General features: G+C 32.0%; 1 protein-coding gene across 1 annotated transcript in view; it reads left to right on the plus strand.

Annotated features, from left to right (window-relative positions):
- The window catches only part of cert (ceramide transfer protein), a 34314-nt gene that overhangs the window by 8174 nt on the left and 3135 nt on the right, over positions 1-23005 (plus strand). The window contains exons 3-4 of the mRNA XM_065503901.1: positions 13-97; positions 210-419. Of these exons, the coding sequence (XP_065359973.1) occupies positions 13-97; positions 210-419 (295 nt within the window). The remainder of the gene's footprint in view (positions 1-12; positions 98-209; positions 420-23005) is intronic.

Raw genomic sequence — 23005 nt, forward strand, 5'->3', positions numbered from 1 at the left:
CGTTCATTGCAGATACTTTGATGCATGTGCGGAGGCAAATAAAGGCACAGATATACCATTAGATTTGGGTGATGGCTTGAAACCAATTGATTTTAAGGTAAATATAATATTTACATCAATTATTTATTATGTACTTTTATGCATATTGTAAAAAAATTTGTATTTCTTACATATTATTTATTCTTGTTTTGTGTTTTTTGTATTTGCAGGGTGAATCTATTACATTTCGCGCTACTACATCTGGTGTTTTAAGTACTTTGCAGCATTGTTTGGAAATTATAGCGGAAAATGATGAGATTTGGAAAAAGAAATTGGATAGAGAAATTGAAAAGCGTAAAAAGATTGAAGATCAAAGTCGTAAATATAAAGAAGAAATGGAAAAGTTGAAACGTATTTCATATCCGGGACCTGATTTGGAGGTGAGTGTTTATTTTTTTTTTTATTTTTTTTTATTTTATATTTCAAAAATGCCGCAAGCCCTTAGGGCCAAAATTAGCAGGACTACATTTTTACTACTACTACTATTTTAACTTTAACTCACAAAAAGGAATTATCTTTATCATAAAAATACTTTGCATCAAATTCAGAAACAATTTTCAATACAAAACATTGTCAGATAAGCAGCTGAAAGAATTTTGTTTATAGAAAATCTGTTGAAAAAATAGGAAACCTAGTCAAAATTTGTCTATAGAAAAGTGATCGCACACAATTTGTCTATAGAAAAGTGATCGCACACAATTTGTCTATAGAAAAGTGATCGCACACAATTTGTCTATAGAAAAGTGATCGCACACAATTTGTCTATAGAAAAGTGATCGCACACAATTTGTCTATAGAAAAGTGATCGCACACAATTTGTCTATAGAAAAGTGATCGCACACAATTTGTCTATAGAAAAGTGATCGCACACAATTTGTCTATAGAAAAGTGATCGCACACAATTTTGTATAGAAAAGTGATCGCACACAATTTTGTATAGAAAAGTGATCGCACACAATTTTGTATAGAAAAGTGATCGCACACAATTTTGTATAGAAAAGTGATCGCACACAATTTTGTATAGAAAAGTGATCGCACACAATTTTCTATAGAAAAGTGATCGCACACAATTTTCTATAGAAAAGTGATCGCACACAATTTTCTATAGAAAAGTGATCGCACACAATTTCCTATAGAAAAGTGATCGCACACAATTTTCTATAGAAAGGTGATCGCACACAATTTTCTATAGAAAAGTGATCGCACACAATTTTCTATAGAAAAGTGATCGCACACAATTTTCTATAGAAAAGTGATCGCACACAATTTTCTATAGAAAAGTGATCGCACACAATTTCCTATAGAAAAGTGATCGCACACAATTTTCTATAGAAAAGTGATCGCACACAATTTCCTATAGAAAAGTGATCGCACACAATTTCCTATAGAAAAGTGATCGCACACAATTTTCTATAGAAAAGTGATCGCACACAATTTTCTATAGAAAAGTGATCGCACACAATTTTCTATAGAAAAGTGATCGCACACAATTTTCTATAGAAAAGTGATCGCACACAATTTTCTATAGAAAAGTGATCGCACACAATTTTCTATAGAAAAGTGATCGCACACAATTTTCTATAGAAAAGTGATCGCACACAATTTTCTATAGAAAAGTGATCGCACACAATTTTCTATAGAAAAGTGATCGCACACAATTTTCTATAGAAAAGTGATCGCACACAATTTTCTATAGAAAAGTGATCGCACACAATTTTCTATAGAAAAGTGATCGCACACAATTTTCTATAGAAAAGTGATCGCACACAATTTTCTATAGAAAAGTGATCGCACACAATTTTCTATAGAAAAGTGATCGCACACAATTTTCTATAGAAAAGTGATCGCACACAATTTTCTATAGAAAAATGATCGCACACAATTTTCTATAGAAAAGTGATCGCACACAATTTTCTATAGAAAAGTGATCGCACACAATTTTCTATAGAAAAGTGATCGCACACAATTTTCTATAGAAAAGTGATCGCACACAATTTTCTATAGAAAAGTGATCGCACACAATTTCCTATAGAAAAGTGATCGCACACAATTTCCTATAGAAAAGTGATCGCACACAATTTCCTATAGACAACTGATCGCTACAAGTTTCTATGGAAAACTGATCGCTACAAGTTTCTATGGAAAACTGATCGCTACAAGTTTCTATGGAAAGCTTATCGCATAATATTACATGAAGTTGCTTTAGAAACTCCTGAAGGTCAGGATATTCCATAAATAATGGTTTAAATTTGAAATGAACTAAGTGGTTTTATAATTCCATATTAATTATTAAAGGATTTTTTACTTATTCGTAGAAACAAACTAATTGGTTGGTGCTTTTTCTTTAATGAAAAAATATGACTCACAAATATTCCAAATACTCAATACAATTCATATGATTAATGCCCTTAAGACTTTTAAATTATACGTTAGCTAAAAGGGTTTAAATATATTGGCCAACACAACTCATTCATAAAAAGTTAAAAAAAATAAAGTTTATTTTAAAATATATAAAGCAATTAAATACAAGTGTCTGGCTTTAGAATTCTAGATGTATGTTGTTGTACCTACTATTATAATTAAATTATATACTAGCGTTAAAATGCTTTGAAAATATATGACTTTCTAACATTAAATATTTATCTATTTTGTCTATCTTGAATTTGTCAAACATGCAAAGTTGTTTTGCAGTTTTTTTTTTCATAAACTAGTAATCATTATATTTCAAAAAAATATTTATTATTTAATATTTAAATGTTTGCTAAAAAAATACAATGTTATCTCCTTAATTTTATGAGTAAATTCCCAATTTAATATTAAGTTTTATAAATAGATTAAAACAATTCACTTTTCTTATAACAAGCGTTATAGTACAGTGACCTGTCAACAAGTGCATTGTCCACAATAATAATTATTTCCTCATTTGGTTCATTGACATGTTCTATGACCAATAGACAGAAACAAAAGCTTAACTCTTGTAAAGAGGGGTTGTTTTCATAAAAATTATATATACATATACCTATATACTATATATATATATAATTATGCTTGCACACGTTTATGAAGGTGTTGTGTGCAATGAATTGAATGTATTTTAAGTTGTAGACAGTGTAACTGTAATTTTTGGTGTCACAACAACTAGGAATCTTTAAAAATAGTTTTCGATTCATTCCTACTATATAAGGCCGAAATCGATTTCTAACATCTATTAATCGAAATCTACAAAAGTAGGTTATACGTTTGAAATACGTCTTCTAATGCTCCCAGATATCCTACGTAAAAATTGCTTTTTTGGATATAAAATCTAGGTTAAAAGGTAGCCGCCCAAAGATTTCCGTCTTATGTACAGCTCATGTGGGTCCATTTGATTGAAGAGAGCGAGAAGTAAACGAAGAGAGAGGGCGCTAAGTTAAATATGAATAGAATTTTAAAAAGAAATTATAGGTAGAAATTAAGGTTTCAGAGATACTAGAGGAGAGAAAGAATTTTAAGAGCGAAAACCATCTTGCGACGGATTCGGTGCCAGTCTTACTAACCATCCGATTTTCCTAAAAACCTGGCACGCAGATCATTAGGTGACAATTACCGGAGAATTACAAAAGACGGACTATTATAAAAGAAGTATGAAATGGTCTCTTCCTCCTCCTCATTTTGACAACTGCTACAGAACTTATAGTGAGGCAGCCCAATTATTGCAGCCAAAAGTGATCTTATTGTCTATATAGTAATTGTGTTACTTTCTTTGGAAAGGGGATAGATATATTGTAGAAGGAAATGTGGTGAAAGAATGAGAAAAGATTTTATTTGACAAATATGTAATTGCCCGTTATGTTTGTTATTAGTACGGGTTGTAGCGCCTCTGTAGGTGAGTAGGCGCATTAATCATAAACCAGTGACTTCACGTGGTCTCTCAGGAAATAATCAAGAGGTGTCGAATCGCAAGACCGTATACGCCAATTGACTTTTTCATTTCTCGAAAACAAGCCATCGTCAAATTATTAGTTCAATAAATCAAAGAAATAAGGTTCGATGATGCCACCATGGATGTATAGGGTATGTTGTTGCTTGGTCTCAATTATGCGAAAAACCAATCATAAGTTGCATGAATAGATGCCTGATTTTTAAAGTAAATTTGCACAGAGAAAACAGATTCGTGATAGCAACCGAATTTGTTGTCAATCGAATGATTCTACTGAAGTGACAGAATTTTACAGTTCTGGCTACGAAATTTTGGAAGGGGTAACAAAAGTTTGGTTGCTTCAACCGAAATTCTTCTTTATCAAATGACTTTCTGTTGATAGAACCGAAAAATTCTATGTTTGCACCGAATCATTCGATTGGCAACAAATTCGGTTGCTATCACGAATCTGTTTTCTCTGTGTGGAGAATTTGGTAGCGTTGTTCAATCCTCAATCTATTCATAATGATGTATACTGATCATAAATGTCAAAAAGTGAGGACAGTATGACAGTTCGTTTGTCAGTTAAGCCTTTCGTAAGTTTTATCGAGCTTATAAAACCCCCTTTATAATTTGTATATAACATTTTTTTCTATTGGGTGTATGAATTAAAAATGGGGGTTTATTTCAAATTTTTATTTCAAATTTGTACAATAAAAAATTATTAAAATTATTGGCCACTGTTAGCTATGACCTTTTCCCATCTTTCTGGCAACATATGGATTCCGGGCCAAAATAACTTCTCATCTTTGAAGCCAAGAACAAATCAAACCGATATCAGATACTCTGTTCCAATGTGAATCGTATTGCAGAAAGAGCGTTCTGCATCAATCGAAACAAATAGTAGTCGGCCGGAGCAGGGTCTGGATTATAACGCGGGTGAGGCAAAACTTCCCAATCGCTTCATTTTAAATACTTTTTAACATGTGGCCGAGCGTTGTCATGATGGAATATTACGAATTCATGTCTGGCCACATATTTGGGCGTTTTTCGACCATGCCAAATCGTCTTTCAAGGTCTATCAGCTTCAATTCGTATGTTACCCAATTTCCTTGCTTTTGGATGAATCCAGCAGCTTGCAAATGTTTCGAACTTGCTGATTGAGTAGCTACCAGTGGTTTTGCAAGCTCTTGTTGAGTTTTGCAATAATATTCATGAAGTAATGCCTCAAATTCTTTGTCGTCAAACTTCTTTGTCTTCCATGTCAAAATCAATACTTCTGAACCGCACAAACCATTCACGCACGTTGAAATCGATAGAAAACATTCACCATAAGCTTCGGTGAGCAATCAGTGTGCTTCAGCAATCAAATTAAAGAAATAAAGCAAAACTTCCCGCATATGAGGCTTTGTTTGAACAAAATTCAATAGATAAGCCATCTATTGTGAATCTCGCATTTTTAATTTATTAACCTAATATTTTATTTATAAACCAATCTCTCCTTCTGGGATGTCACCGGGGGAGTCATCGAAACTTCGACATCATACAGTTGGAGTCTCCCCCGAGGCATGTAAGACAGAACCTTAGAAAATACGAGGAGAGCATACAGAGGTATGTCCAGCATCCATTTGATCGCAGCTCGTATTTTACAGCTTTGTACGACATGCATAGAGACGCCCTCAATTCCGCGGTAGCAGGATACCGTATAAATGTCGTACTTGGAGGTAGGCCACCACTGATAGCAGGCGCCCAAAAAATTCTACCGCGTAAAACAAGAGTCGTTCTGTCACAACTAAGATCAGGATGGAGCAACAGGCTTAATGCCTTCTGGTCCCGCATAGAACGTGCCGTCCTCAACTTATGCCCCGCTCATGTGGTCAGGGTCCCCATGATACCCTCCACATTTTCAACTGTCCAGCCAGACCTACTTCACTACGTCCAGTAGATTTATGGACCCACCCAGCAGAAGTAGCACAATTCCTTGGACTTGATCTTGCAGAATCCCCAGATTAAATATTGTAAAATTGTTGAAGCTGCTACAACAACAACAAAATATCTCTCAAGATCCACAATATTAAATAATTTTTATACCCTACACCACCATAGGGCTGGCTGGCTGGCTGGCTGTCCATGTAAACCTTGTGCGCAGAGTACAGGTCGCAATTTTGAAGATATTTCGATCAAATTTGGTACATATTATTTTTTCGGCTCAAGGACCAAGCCTATTGAAACTGGCTGAAATCGGTCCACTATTTCACCTAGCCCCCATACGAATGTCCTCCCGAAATTGGACTTTATCGGTCATAAATGTTTACTTTATATATGTATCTCCACAAATTCCGCTCCAAATAAGTTTTATATACACAAAATGCATGTCACCAAATTTTGTTACGATCGGTCCATAATTAGTCATAGCTCCCATATAGACCCGCTTCCGAAAATCACTTTAACGTGCATAAATCGCTTAAAAATGTTGGTAAACAAACAAAATTCAACATAGTTAACTTTAATATAGACATAAATCACATGACCTAATTTCATGGTGATCGGTCCATAATTGATCATAGCCCCCATATAACCCCACTTCCGAAAATCACTCAAAAATATAAATTATTGAAATTTTAAAAGAAACATTTTTTTTGCTCTTTTACTTAGTGTAGGGTATTATATGGTCGGGCTTGACCGACCATACTTTCTTACTTGTTTTTCTATAGATTTGTTAATTTCTTTTTATTTTAATACACTAGTAATTAATATAAAACATTTCACTTATTAATTTCAACTTTATTGCAATAAACGTATGTGAATAATTTTTTTATGCGCACTCCTTAGTTAACAAACTTTAAGCATTTGAATGATCCTCTTAAAAAGTGTTAGTTCGTTCTTCTCCACATTATTTTTGTGTACCTAAACAGAAATCTTTTTGTGTTAACTTATTTTGTTGTGTCTTTTTAATTTTTATTTTATTAGCGTATGCTATAAAATATTTTAAATTTTCTAGGCAAAGTTGGCTTAAACAGAAATAAAATTGGTTGGGTAATAATTCAGTTTGTTGTCATCATTTAAAGCGTCAACAACGCTTACGCCCCAAAATAACAAATCGAGCCGAATTCGTTTAAACAAAACGTGATTAATTTAATAAAAAATTCTTTTAATAAATGTGTATAAAATAAAATTATTATAACACGCGATTAAAGCTTTAAGCAAATTTTAAAAGGAATATTTTTTATTAAATATTTTGAACAAAGATCATTTAAAAAAAAGCTAAACAGAAACAGTGTATTCAACATGCCGTCTATACGTTATATGATTAAAGGATTACAAATTAGAAGTAAAAATGGTTTAGTAAGTTTTATTTCCTGTATTGTATTTGATAGCAAAACATTTATTTACATATTATTTAAATTGTTTGTAATAAAACGTCTTTTATTCATGCACCAAGTATATATTATCCTTTTTAAACTTTTTTATGGGGAGATTTATGAAAAACGTGCTGCTCTTACATACTATGTATTTCTTTATTGTACAGTGAGTGACAATATAATGTAAACTTTTTGAAAACAATATTCTGTAATTTCAGTTTTTAAAAACATGACCTTTTACCAAATATTAATATATATTTCTAAGATAAATTCAAATTTACTAATATAACAAAAATACATTTACATATATTGGGTGTATGACTCAAAAATGCGGAATTTTTTCATATTTTTAGCTTTTATTTTGAAACATTTGCATTGTTCATCTTTTGAGTCAAAGAACGAATCAAGCCAATATGGCATACTCTGTTCCAAAGTGAAGCGTATCCCAGAGAGAGATTTCTGCATCGATCGAAATACTAAATAATAGTCGGACGTGGCAAGGTCTGGACTATAAGGCGGGTGAAGTAATACTTCCCAACCACTTCATTCTAAATACTTTTTAATAGGTATTGCAAAATGTGGCCGAGCGTTCACATGATGGAATGAATATTACATTTTCATGTCTGGCCGCATATTCTGGGCGTTGTTTGGCCAATGCTGGCTTCAAACGAATCAGTTGCATTCGGTACAGGTTCCCTGTGATGGTCTGGTCAGATTGCAACAGCTCATAATAGATAGGACACTTTTGCTCTCACCAAATAGAGAGCATTACCTTTACGCCATGGATATTTGGCATTGGTGTCGATTCGGCTGTTTGGCCGGGCTTCATATACGATCTCTTACTCTTCCGGTAATCGTAATAGATCCATATTTCATTGCAAGTAATGATTTGGCGCAAAAGTGATTATCAGTGATAGCTTCATTTCGGACAAGGTCTCTCGGCTTCAATTCGTATGGGTGAATCCTGCTGCTTGCAAACGATTTGAAATTTGCTGATTGAGTTTGTCTCAATGATTTTGCAAACTCTTGTTGACTTTTACAACAATCTTCATGGAGTAATGACTCCAATTCTTGATCTCCAACCTTTTTTGGCTGGCCTGGGCGATCTTTGAACCGCACATACCATCTATCGCACGTTGAAACCGATGGAACACATTCACCATAAGCTTTGGTGAACAATCGGTGGGCTTAAGCGGCACTTTTTTCAAATTAAAAGCATTGTTTGTATGAAGCCAAAAAAAGTTTTTTTTTTACACTATAATGTTGAATAAGTGAGAATAAATGACAGATATGTACCCTTCAAAATGACACATAAGTTATTGAAAACAAAAACCGCGTTCAAAAGATACTCCATCAATTAATTAAGTAAATCCCGCATTTTTAAGTCACACACCCAATAGTTGGTAAAAATGGCCAACGACTTTGATGCGATTTTAATATTATATGTAATTAATATTTAATAAATAAATCAGCAGTTTTAAAAATTGTAAAAAAATCTAAAATCGGAATTTAGTTCTCGAACTCTTAGCTGCAGGGCAAATGAGGCGGGTCTTGGTTGTAGTCGCCCTGTGAGAAAACCTGTTTTAAAAATCCCTACAGCTAAACTAGTCGAGACAGAAATTTAATATTGTTCTCTTTGCGGATGAATCCAAAGACAATTTAAGAGGCAGTGATAGGAGAACATATTAAGACGGCCGGAGGGAAAGAATCTGGTCCCCAAGTAAACAAATAAGACATCTAGTTTGATGGTGGCAATATTTTCTGGATAGGGTATAGGTTCAATTCAATTCATATCATAAAATATACTATGGCCGAAATCGGATACAGATGTAGTTTAAACTAGGAGGGAAATATACCCTTATAGAGTTGTAACCGAGAGGTTACATGCTTTGAAGTGGCCTGTTCAATTGCCAGATCTCAAACATATGGGAAACTATAGATCGAATAATACGGACGCAAAATTGTACCGCGAAGCATTATCAGATGTTGGAAAGGGATTGGAAAAGTATTTCAAAGTAGACGATTGACTCTTAAATTGATGAACAGCTGTGGAGCAATAATATTAAAAACAAGGGATATCCAACAAAATACATTTTTTGTAAAAATTATACCTAAGTTTTCATTGTTTTGTTAATAGCATAATAATGAATACAAGTTTTTATACACTTCACCATGAGTGGCAAGGGTATATATAAGTTTGTCATTCCGTTTGTAATTTCTACATTTTTCATTTGCGACCCAACCAAAATAAATATATTCTGGATCGTTATAGCCATGTCCGTCTGTATGTTGAAATCAACTTTCCGTAGCTCCCAAATAACTTACATACATGATTCATATATCAATACAGTGGTTGACAAAACAATGGAAACTTTTCCAAATATTCCATATGTAGCCCAAAATTTAAAACATTTTTTTAAAATAAAAATTTTTTTTTTAGTATTTTACTTGTATAGTTTTATTTATATAAATTAACTGAAAAACAAACAACATAATTAATTATATTCTGAAAAAAGGGAACATAATTAAAATATTCACTATTTTGCTACTGACAAAACAATGGAAACTTTTAAACTTCTGCAAGAAAGAAGTGTAAAACGAAATAATATTTAAAAGAACGATGTAAAAAGCATCCTAGTTACAGTTATTTTATTTTTAAATTCTGGTAATTTTTCACCATTTTTTTCTTTTTCGCATAATTGCTTTTTTTTCAAAGTTAACGAAAATGGCTGAAGTTAAGATTTGTGAAGACTTAAAAAATAAAATAATTAACGATTTTAAAGCTGGTTTAAAACAAAAAAGTATCTGTGACAAATATTCAATAAATAAATCAGCAGTTTCAAAAATTATAAAGAAATTTCGTGAGACCGGTTCTGTAAAAACTCAACATTTAGGTGGAAGACATCGTAAGACTACTCCTAGACAAGATAATTTAATAGCGAGAAACTTCAAGAAATTCCCAAAAATAACTCCTCGAGAGGTTGTTAATAGCCTAAAATTAGAAATAAGTACCCGAACAGTTAGTCGCAGGTCAAATGAGGCTGGTCTTGGTTGCTATCGTCCTGTGAAAAAACCACTCATTTCTAAAAAGAACCATTCTGCTCGTCTACAATTTGCCAGGGATCATTTAAACTGGTCGATACAGAAATGGAATACTGTCCTTTTTTCCGACGAATCCAAATACAATTTAAGATTCAGTGATGGGAGAACATTTTTAAGACGACCAAAGGGAAAAAGATTAGATCCAAAGTACACAAATAATACTGTAAAGTTTGGCGGTGGCAATATTATGGTATGGGGATGTTTTTCAGGGCAAGGTATATGCCCAATTCATATTATAAAAGATACCATGACAGGTATAGGATACAGAACCATATTAAACGATGTTATGTATCCATACGCTGAGGAAAATATGCCCCTAGTTTGGAGATTCCAACACGACAACGACCCGAAACACACCTCTAGGGTTGTAACCGAGTGCTTACAATCCAACGAGGTACGTGTTTTGAAGTGTCCTGCCCAATCGCCAGATCTCAATCCCATAGAAAATCTATGGGAAATTGTAGATCGTAAAATAAGGACCCAAAATTACACCAGGAAGGAATATTTATCGGAGGCGGTTAAAATTGAATGGCAAAATATTTCAAAGGAGACCATTGACTCTTTAATTGGTTCAATGCATCGTCGATGTGTAGCAGTTATAAAAAATAAGGGATACCCAACAAAATATTGAGTTATTGCAAAGTTTAGACCGCAATAAAGAAATCTTTTAATTTTGTTTTCTCATTTTTAGAATTTAATTAATTATGTCCTTTGTTTTTTGTTAAATTAAGTTAATAAAAGTATACAAATAAAATACTACAAAAATGTTAAAATTTTTTAAAAAATTATTTCAGATTTTAGGCCGCTAATGAAATATTTGGAAAAGTTTCCATTGTTTTGTCAACCACTGTATATCGGGAATTCTTCCGACTCGGTTGCTATTTAAAATCGACAAAATCGGCCCACAAATGGCTGAGATATAAGGAAAAAACCGGGACAACCTCGATTTTTGCCCTATTTTTTATCTTTATCTGGATTACTAATTCATTAATAAAGACAATATTGCAACGATGTATATAAGGCTATAGTAAGTTGGACCTACAATGGGTCAAAATCGGGAAAAATATTTTTTTTGTCATAATTCTTTTTCCAAAAAAATTTTTTATTAAAAATTAAAAAAAAAATGGGAAAAACATTTTTTTTAAAAAATTAATAAACAATTTGGAAAAAAAATTTTTTTTTAAAAAATTTTAAAAACAATTTAAAAAAATTTATTTTGTTTAAATAATAATATTTAAAAAAAAAAAAAAATTTATGTATAATTTGGTGAAGGATTCGGCACAGGCGAATATAGCTCTCTTACTTGTTTAACAGTCAGTGACCATTATTCACTGTAATTATTTATATGATTGCGACATCTATACAATGTTAAAGTAATGATTCTCATGATTACAGCAACGTCATACTATGTTTATCTAGTATGTTGGTCCTTTACAACATAAAATGGTAAGGGATCTTTCATTAAGTGCTTCCTTTCTTTAAATTTAGATAGAACAAAGTACATATGTGTGAGATATCATTTTACATTAACATTTTTTATTCGTTTGAAAGGACTATCGATGCCATTGCATTGAATATTACATCGTGCTAATGTCCTTTGAGGCTTCGCTGGATGGCGCGCATCCGAAATGTCCAATTTTCAACGACTCAGGCTGAATTTAACATATGGCATGGGTTATGATGGCTTTGAGGGCCACTGTGGCTTGTGGCTTATTCTCATAGACCTGCTACTTAAGGAAACCCCACAAGAGAAAAAGTCTAACGGGGTCAAATCTCACGATCCATTAGACCATGCCATCAAATCGCAGAATGTCCAATGTGGCTTGAGCTGTGTGGTACGTAGATCCGTTCTATTAAAACCAGATGTCGTTGGTATCCATATCATCCAATTCATGCCAAAAGAAGTTGGTAATCATCGACATATAGTGCCACAATTATGAACCAATGACAATTTTTTAACCGATTTTTTTTCATTATTTTTTTTAATATTTACTTTAAAGTAACTTTGGTGGAGACTATATAAGATTTGGTAAAGCCGAATAAAACACTTTTAGATATTCGGTTTTACAATCGATTTCCAGCATTCATCTGTAAGTTTCTAATCCATTTATCAAAACGTCAGTGAATGTATAAAGTTAAATTGTTGAATGCCGAAATACTATATAAAATAGTGTGAGGATATGAAAAGGCTTACCTACCGCCCAATATATTCTACGAAATGTTTTTCACACATCTCCCTATTTCATGCATTCATTTAGCTTTTACACTTCTTCGTAAATCTCTATTTCCGTTTAATTTGGCACTGTATTTTGGTGTTAATATATATTTTGTTGCTGTTTTTAAGCACAGCAACAGTTTGCTGTCAGACCTCTTTAGTAACAGACAGAAGGATACATTTTATTTTCTTGTTGATATTTGCGTGTTTGCTTTTTAAAATCCTTCATTTATTTAACTTGAGTGCTTTATTAAAGTGTGGGTTTATTTCTGGCAGCTAAGAGTTTCTCTACAATATTTGGTAACTTTTAGATTTGGTTAATCTGTGTAAGTGGTATTGCACAAAGTTAAGTAAGTATGTAATTAAAAACGGCAGTAGTTTAGTATTCATTTATTATAATTTAAAACCAGAAGGTTGTGGGATTATTAAACGAGGCTATTTCAAGTTTGTGGTTCATTTTACTTGCAAAGATTTGTTGAAATTTTGAAATTTTATGCTTAAAATTCAAGGATATACAATTTGTGATGGAAGTGTTTGGTGCATAAATTTGAATAAAAAGTATTCATTTGCTGTGTGGTATTGTAAAGCATGCAAAATTAGTTTAGCAGAAATGATTTCCAAATTGACTTTTTAGATGTGCCGGGATCAAAGGCATTTGCAATTTGTGGAATGATGGGATGAACAATTAGCTGTTTTGTTTTAGACTTTCGAGATTTCCTTGCCATCCTTGCGAGCCAAAAGAATTGCTTATCTTTTGAGGCCAAGAACGAATCAAGCCAATATCGGATACTCTGTTACAAAGTGAAGCGTATTTCAGAGAGAGCGTTCGTTCTGCATCGATCGAAACAAATAGTATTCGGAAGGGGCAATGTCTGGACTATAAGGCGGGTGGGGCAAAACATCCCTACCTCTTAATTCTAAATAGTTTTCAACAGGTATTTCAACATGTGTCCGAGCGTTGTCATGATGGAATATTACGGTTTCATGTATAGCCGCATATTCTGGACGGTTTTCGGCCTATGTTAGCTTTAAACGAATCAGTTGTGAAATCTGGCCAGATTTCAGCACCTCAATCGTGCTTCAGATACAATCTCTTACGCTTCGAGTTATTGTAATGGATCCCTTTTTCATTGCATGTAATGATTCGGAGCAAAAATTATTTTCTTTTACAGCGTTCTAGAAACATTTCGGACAGACAAAAATCGTCTTTCAAGGTCTCTCAGCTTCAATTCGCTCTCTCAGCATTTTCCCTGCTTTTGGATGAATTCTGCTGCTCGCAAACGTTTTGCAATTGCTGCTTGAGTAGCTCCCAATGATTTTGCAAGCTCTTGTTGAGTTTTACCACAATCTTCATGGAGTAATGCCTCAAAATCTTGATCTCCAACCTTTTTTGGCTGGTCTGGGCGATCTTTTTTCTTCCATGTCAAAATCACCACTTCTGAACCGAACAAACCATCTCTTGCGCGTTGAAACCGATGGCACTTTTTTTCAAATTAAAGAAGTAAAGCAAAACTTCCCGTATATGACGCTTTGTTGGCACAAAATTCGAAATTTTCGAAGCAAAAAAAACTTTGATGTTTAAACTAAATGTTCAATAACTAAGTGAGAATAAGTGACAGATAAAAACAAAAAATCGCGTTCAAAAGATTTTGTAAATCCGCATTATCAAGTCATACACCCAACAGTTAAACTATGGAAGCACATTTTCTTTGAAAAGTTAAATTTGCATAATTTTGAACAGTTAATTTTTTTGCACTTGTCTTTTATAAAATAGAATAAATAACTGAAGTCATCTCACAACTCCTTTATTAAATAATCAATTTATATAAAAAAATTACAAATTCTATAAGTTTTTATAAATATTTTGATACTTGTAGTTTTAAAACGTTAAGACGAAATAACTAACGTCACATCTGTTTGATCACACATTAAACGTGACCAAAATATTGCTTTAATTAATGACAACAAATCTACCACATATTAATGAATAAAATACGCAAATATTTTCTTATAAAACCAAAAAAAAAAAAAAATAGTAGATACCTACAACTTCTAAAGTGAGACAGATAAACAGACACAAAAGAATTTATAAATGAAAATGAAAGCTTGCGTATGATTATTGAGTATGATAATTATTTCTATTTGTTATTCATACATTCCTAATTCAGCAGGATTAAATGTAAAGGAAAACCCCAAATATGTTTAGTATTCAAATTGTTTTGTAATTCCAAATAAAAAACAAGAAATATTTTTATATAAGTACGTCGTACATATAAAAAAAATACTCCTCTCTATTTAATATTCTTTTGAGTTGCGCATTTTAATTATAAGTAGCTAGAAAATATTAATCAATAAAAAAATCACCAAAAAAAAAAAAAACAGAATTAATTTAATACCGTAAGCATTTAAATTTGCTAAATTTCTAGAATTTGTTAACCAATTGTGGCTACATATATGATATTGTAAAGAAATATAATTGAATTAGACAGTTGTGTTTAGTTAAAAGTAAAAAAAGTACAGTACTCTTAGGTTAACCAAAATTTCGAATTAAACTTATAAACAATTTCCTGTGATCAGGAATTATGTTTCCACGAAGTGAACATTTCAAAGTTTTATACAAACCAGCACATATGATTTCTAAGCGTCCACAAAGTTGAACAAGAAAGTAATGATTGAAAGGAAATCTCGTACGTGTAAAACCAAAAAACTAGGTGATGAACTCAAATCCTAAGAAGTGCAGAAACAACCAAATATTTCTAAGCGAAAAATGGGATTGCGTAGAAAAGTATTGAAACGATCATGCAATTTTCTAAAAGTTCCAGATATAAATCATAATGAAAAACTACATACATAGAGTAACTTCGGGTAATGTGGACTACCGTTTTGTTTCTTCTAAATTTTGGCCACAATATATATGGATATTAAAAAAGTTGTGAAGCAATATATTAGCTAATATATTCCCTAATTGTTTTTGCAGTTGACAATTTTTTCCGTCAAAGGATAAAAAAATTATGTGAAAATATTGTAAGGAACCCAAAAACCAGCATTAAAAAAATTGGAGGGTAATATGGACCACTATATGAGGGTAATGTGGACTAATATTTAATACATAAAATTCATGAACCAGCTAATCATGAATGATTAAAAAATTTAATTTCAATATATTTTTATTAATACAAACTAAAAAGTCGCGTTCTTGGCTTAGATAGATTGCTTACAAAGTACATAGTTATTGTCGGGTAATATGGACCAGTAGTACATAATCAAGTAATTTAAGTGGTCCACATTACACGAACTTGGGTTACAGTGGTAAAAAAATATTTTTACCTAATAATCTAAATGTGCTTAAATTCTTATCAAATATATGCAAAACTACGTGTCCACTTTAACTATATAAAACAACCAAACATTAAATTCTACCAAGTAACTGTACCAAATTTTGTTTCTTACTTGAGCAGAAAAAAATGTTGAGCACGCGCATTAATTTCAATACAAGAATAAATAGCCAACATATCAATTACTCATGAAAGCAAATGTGCAATTGTGGTTTCAAACAAATTGTAAAATGTACGACAAATCAGTTTTATCATACCTTCAATAGTTTCTGAAAAAAGACACTGGTCCACATTAGACGCATAGTCCACAATACCCGAAGTTACTCTATATATCAAACAGGTACAAACTCTTTATTATATTTGTATATCCTTCACCATGAACAACAAGGGTATAAGGAGTGAGATCGAAAAAATCTTAACATACATAAATGTAAGTAAGAGAGCTATATACGGCTGTGCCGAATCTTATATACCCTTCACCAAATTATACTTCAAAATAAAAATTTTAAATATTTTTAGGTAAACAAAATTTATTTTTTTTAATTTTTTGGAAAAAAAATTTTCGAATTGTTTTTTTTTTAAATTTTATTTTTGTTTTTTAATTTTTTTTTTAATATTTAGCGAAAAAAAATCTTTTGGTGAAAAAATAATTCGTGTTAAAAAATATTTTTTCAGATTTTGACCCATTTTAGGTCGAACTTACTATGGTCTTATATACGTCATTGCAAAGCTCCTTGAAATATCTATCATTAGATATCCATATTGTCTATATTAATGACTTAGTAATCCAGATATAGGTAAAAAATCGAGGTTGTCCTGGTCCTTATATCTCAGCCAATTGTGGACCGACTTTTTCGATTTTAAATAGCAACCGAGCCGGAAGAATTCCGGAGATATTGTGTATGTATGTATGAATCGTGTATGTAGGTTATTTGGGGGCATCGGAAAGTTGATTTCAACAGACATACAGACGGACATGGCTTAATCGACACCGCTATCTATAAGGATCCAGAATATATATATACTTTATAGGATCAGAAAATTATATTGTAATTTACAAACGGAATGACAAACTTACTTATATATACCCTTCTCACGAAGGTGAAGGGTATAAAAAGAAACCACTAAACATACAGTTTTGATTTTTTTTATTTGATTGAAATTATTATTACAACTTACAAAAAATATTATTTTTAAAGATCTAATCACTAGTGATGAATTTATGAACATTTTCCGGAAACCCCTCTTCAATTCTCTTTTAACAAGAGCCCAATATCTCTCCACTGTCCTTAGGTCTATGCAGTTTGGAGGATTTGTCTCTCTTGGTACAAATTCCACAATATTGTTCTTGTACCTCTCAAGACTTTGCTTACCATAGTGACAGGCTGCCAAATCAGGCCAAAAATAAGTGGACATATTAAGAATCTTATGAATGGAATAGAGTATCCAAAACCGAAAACCGGTCAACCGGTTTTTTCATCTTTGTAAACTCGACCGGTTTCGGTTTTCTTTAACATTCCGGTTTTTTGAAAAACCGGTTTTTGTAAGACGGTTAACCGGTTTTAATGAAATATATTTTCAAAAGCTCATTTCAACATATTTTTGAAAAACTTTGATACCATTTTTAAAAATATTGATTCATTTTATGGAAAATTGTAGCATTTAGCATTATTTCGAAAAATATATAAGACAATTGCATTAAGAATTCCAAAATTTTGAATTAGCGTATTTTTCATATTGAATAAAAATTTAATATAAACCTGTTAACCGGTTTTTTTGAAGACAAAAACCGAAACCGGATAATCGGTTTTTTTAAAAGATAAAAATCAAAACCGGTTTTTTCAAAAACACACTTTTTCGGTTAAACCGGAAACCGGTTTTTTAAATTTGCCGGTTTTTTGGACACTCTAGAATGGAAGCATGCTCTTTTATAAACATTCCTTGATGTAAATTTTGGTATTTATAGAGCCCTTTGTAACAAATGTTTGGCTTCTTTTTGGCGCAACTGCATATTGCTTGCCATAGCAAGAACTTTTTGGAAAAATTGTATGCTTTTGGGTCCTAAATTTTTCTACAACATTCCCTCGAGCATCAGCAACATACAAATATTGACCCGGAAGCTGCGAAAAATTATCCAGATCATGCGTTTGTCTTAACAACATTATGAACATTATTAAACATAATAACTGACATGCTTTACAAAGGTAACATGATAAAAAAATCAAAAAATACTTTGGTTAAAAGTTTTAATGAAAAACTTGTGTTAAGAAATTTTCGATCTCAGTCATTAGGTAATAAAGGGTTATCCATTTAGTGGTTTCAAAACCGCCGGCCTGGCAAGGTAGTCAGCTGTTAAATATCTGTCATTTATTTAGTGAAATTTTGCAATTTACGAACATGGATCGTTTAAAAACCGAAGGCTGATAGATATACTGATTGGGTGCTAGAGAAACAGGCTTTAAATGATGATTTTTCGAACAAAATTTTCTTAAGCTCACCAAAGCTAATGTTGAATCTGGTCCATCGGTTTCAACGTGCGAAAGATGGTTTCTGCGGTACAGAAGTGGTGATTTTGACACAGAAGACAAAGATGACTCAGGCCAGCCAAAAAAAGTTTGGAGGCATTACTCAGGATGATTGTTACTTAAGCAGCTGGATTTATCCAAAATCAGGAAAATTGGGTACCATACGAATTGAAGCCGATAGACTTTGAAAGATGATTTTGCATGTCTTGCAATGAAAAATTTATCCATTATAATAACCCGAAGCATAATAGACACACAAGCCAAATATCCATGGCGCTAAGGTAGTTCTCTGTATTTGGTGCGACCAAAAGTGTCCTATCTATTATGAGCTGTTGAAATCTGGCCAGACCGAACGCAACTGATTCGTTTGAAGCGAGCATTGGCCGATTAACGCCCAGAATATTCGGCCAGACATGAAACCGTAATATTCCATCATGGCAATGGTCGGCCTCACCCGATTTATACTCCAGACCATGCCCCGTTCGACTACTATTTGTTTCGATCGATGCAGTACACTCTCTCTGGGATACGCTTTACTTTGGAACAGAGTATCCGAAATTGTCTTGATTCGTTGTTGGTCTCAAAAGATGAGCTCGGAATTGTTGTTAGAAAGATGGGAAAATATCATATTTAACAATGACCAATACTTTGAATAAATTTATATTGTACAAATGTTTCAAAATAAAAGCTAAAAATTGGAAAAAATCCTGCATTTTTAAGTCATACACCCAATATAATTCATATTATCAAGAAAGAATTTATCCCTATTTGATAATCCCATCTTGTTCATGTGGTTATCAATGATTGTTGTCAATTTTTATCTAGCTATCTCCTCGTTAGGGTATGTCTTCCCTTCTGATATTATCTAAGTATATTGTTACGTTTTCATCTTTTCAAAACACTGGTTTATTTCCTTTAAATAAACCGGATACTTTTCATTGCAAATAAAAGCCGTTTAGTAGTTTGAAAATTGTAACAACTCTTTATTTATTTAAAATGTACAACAACAGAATTAAATAGTCACTCAGTGTTTTTTATGCATGTTTATAAATTCGCAGAAATAAAGACACACTTTATAATGTACACGAATTCACTTGAAATACAGCACACTTTAAGGCACTCAGTTTATGTTTATTCAAATAGCGTCTCTGATAAACTCACTCACGACTGCAACCTCTGCCACTATTTATAACACTGCATAACCATCTAGAAAGCTCTATTTCTACAATGTTCTTTAACTGAATATTCGAGTTCGAATATACGGTCGCAGCGTTGCCAACTTACGATCAATGGTCAACTGAAAGCTTTTATTTATGTTACAGTTTGCTATTACAGCACTGTTATTTGAAAGCATTAGGCTACTTTTAAATCCGACCTTAAAATCGTTATATTTGAATTCAAGTACAATTTTCGTAACAATATAATGGGAAACTGTTCTTTTGAGAAAGTATCCATTGTACGTCTGTCGGAATATCTACATCCGATTTGTTAACGAACCATTTTTCATTAAATTTGATTCCTAACTGCTTATTTTGAAAATTATATAAATTTTATAAAACTGACCTCAAGATCAATCAAGTAACTATAACTATAAGTAACGTTGTATTGTCACTCATTTTATATAATGAAGCTCTTATTTCTAATTTAATATAAAACTAACAGTTACGTATTAAAATTAAACTACATACATACATATAGTTTTTATTCGATCTCAAGGTCATAACAAATTTTAATCCATACATTCAGTGTAATAATTAAAGTTGTAATTAAAATATAGTTTTTAAAATTAATATTAACATTACATATTTGTTAAATCTAAATTAATCAAGTAGTTAAAACATTGAAAAATAAAACGCACTGATTTGTTTATAAACATTTTATTTTATTTTATTTCTTTATTTAATTTCTTTAATACTGCCTATTCTGTTATTTTTGTGTGTTGTGTTTATTCATTAAATTATTTAACATTTTATTATGTCCCAAGTGGAAATACCAATTATATCGGCCTGGCTGTCATAAAAAATAACATAAAACAACGGTTTGTTTCTATTTTGGGCCAAAGTTAAGGTCATTTGTTAAAATAAATATAAATAAAGTACGAGTAAAGGTACCACAAATTTAGCCTAATTGTTAATGCAAGTCAACGACATTATTGTTTATTTATACACACAACTGTACATGAGTACTAACCCAGCAGTTTGAAAAGTGTCAATTGAAAACATTTCACTATATTACTGCTTGTACAGCAAACTAGTTCGCTGTGGCTGCTAAATTGATAGTTACATATATAGTTATATTAGCACTACATTTCACATTTCAATAGTCAGATATTCGACTTAAGTTTTTGAAAATAAATTCAAGTGAAATAAAATCTTTTAAAATATAGCACTTCGATGACCACATGTAATGCAGAAAATGGCCGTAGTTATTTTCGTTCTCTCTGAAGATGCAATAAATTTATAAATTGAGAGTAGACTCACATGTAATTCATAATACTCGTAACAAATATAGATTAGTACAAATAAGAGTTCTGTGGCTTAGTTATTAGCACATTGGTCTATAAAACGAGAGGTTATGAGTTCAATCCCGCTCTTTGAAAAATTAATTTTTTCTTTTTTTTTCGCAAATGCTGGAGTATTAGTACTATTGAATTACATTGTGAAATTTTATGCAGAGTGTGCAATTGGTCACCTGCAATGCTACCCCCGTGTTAATAACATTGCGAGTGGGTTCAACATTTTTCAGTAGTAATTCTCAGTGGCTAAATAATTCGACGTGGCGGAAGTAGTTCAATGAACTGCAGGGAACATACAATTGTATATATTTTGTTGTATGCTCAACCACTAATACTTAATTCACTACATTAAAGTAAATTTAATTAATTACTTGTCAGTTTTATGAGCGTAAAAGCACGTTTAAATGACATTTGTAGATGAAGGTAAAATAAATAATAAATGTGTCAACCTGTTAACGCAGCATTTTGGCAAATTGTTGCATTCAGCATGAACATTACTTCTGTTTCTCTATACAATAATTCAGTTTTTATGCAATATCTTCTAAAAGTTTTTGGAAGCAGCAATTTCAAAACTTTTTCGAGCAGCAGGATTCATTCAAAAGCAGAGAAATTGGATACCATATGAATTGAAGCTGAGAGACCTTGAAATACGATTTTGCATGTCTTGAGATGAAAAATGGTTCCATTATAGTAACTCGAATCGTAAGAGATAGCATGTGAAGCCCGACCAACTAGCCGAATCGATACCAAAGCCAAAATTGGTGGGATCAAAAGGGTCATATATATTCACCCCTATCGCGAATCAATATTTCACATGAAATATATTCCCTTTTCCTTTTTTCGTTCATCAACTTTGTTCAAGTGAAAAAATTCCCCTTGCTGTGAAATTTTTAGATGGAATTTTGTAAACAATAAACAGCTGTTACGAACAAAATTAACTGTGAGCCGCAAAATCACAGGCAGCTAGTACCGAACTCAACTGATTCGTTTGAAGAGAGCATTGGCCGAAAAACGCCGTAATATTCCATCATGACAACGCTAGGTCACTTGTTGCAATACCTGTTAAAAACTATTTAGAAAGAAAAAAGTGGTTGAGAAGTTATGCTTTGCAGACTTATATATTTCGATCAATTCAATGTCTTGATTCGTTATTGGCCTCAAAAGATGAGCATATGTTTCCAGAAAGAGGGGAATAGCTAACAATATTGTACAAATGTTGCAAAATAAAAGCTACAAATTTGAAAAAATTGCGCATTTTTAATTCATAAACCCAATATGAACCTAAATCTTTTTGCCAACTTTTGTGGTGATCAGTTCATAATTGACCCTAATCCCCATATAACCCCTATATCAGAAACATATTTTATTGTCTCATATTGTTACACTCTTACATGTTGTAATTGTAAATAATTTTTGTAATAGTAAAACAAATCTAGATTAATCTTGCTAATGATTTCTTTTTTATACCCTTCACCTTCGTGAGTATATATATTCTGGATCCTTATAGATAGCGGAGTCGATTAAGCCATGTCCGTTTGTCTGTCTGTTGAAATCAACTTTCCGAAGCCCCCAAATAACATACATACACGATTCATACATCAATATCTCCGGAATTCTTCCGGCTCGGTTGCTATTTAAAATCACCAGGACAAACTTGATGTTGTTTACCTATTTTTGAGCTATATCTGGATTACTAAGTCATTAATATAGACAATATGAATATGTAATGATATATATGAAAGACCTTTGCAATGACGTATGTAATACCATAATAAATTGGACCTACAATGGGCCAAAATCGGAAAAAATATTTTTAAACCGAATTTTTTTTTCACCAAAATTTTTTTTTTCACCAAAATTTTTTTTCGCTAAATATTAAAAAAAAATATTGAAAAAACAAAAAAAAAAAAATTAAAATTTAAAAAAGAACAATTTGAAAAAATTAAAAAAACAACTGGAAAAAAAGAAATTTTTTACCTAAAAATATTTAAAATTTTTATTTTGAATATTACCA

This window comes from Calliphora vicina, chromosome 3 (assembly GCF_958450345.1).
Source record: "Calliphora vicina chromosome 3, idCalVici1.1, whole genome shotgun sequence".
Lineage (NCBI taxonomy): Eukaryota > Metazoa > Arthropoda > Insecta > Diptera > Calliphoridae > Calliphora > Calliphora vicina.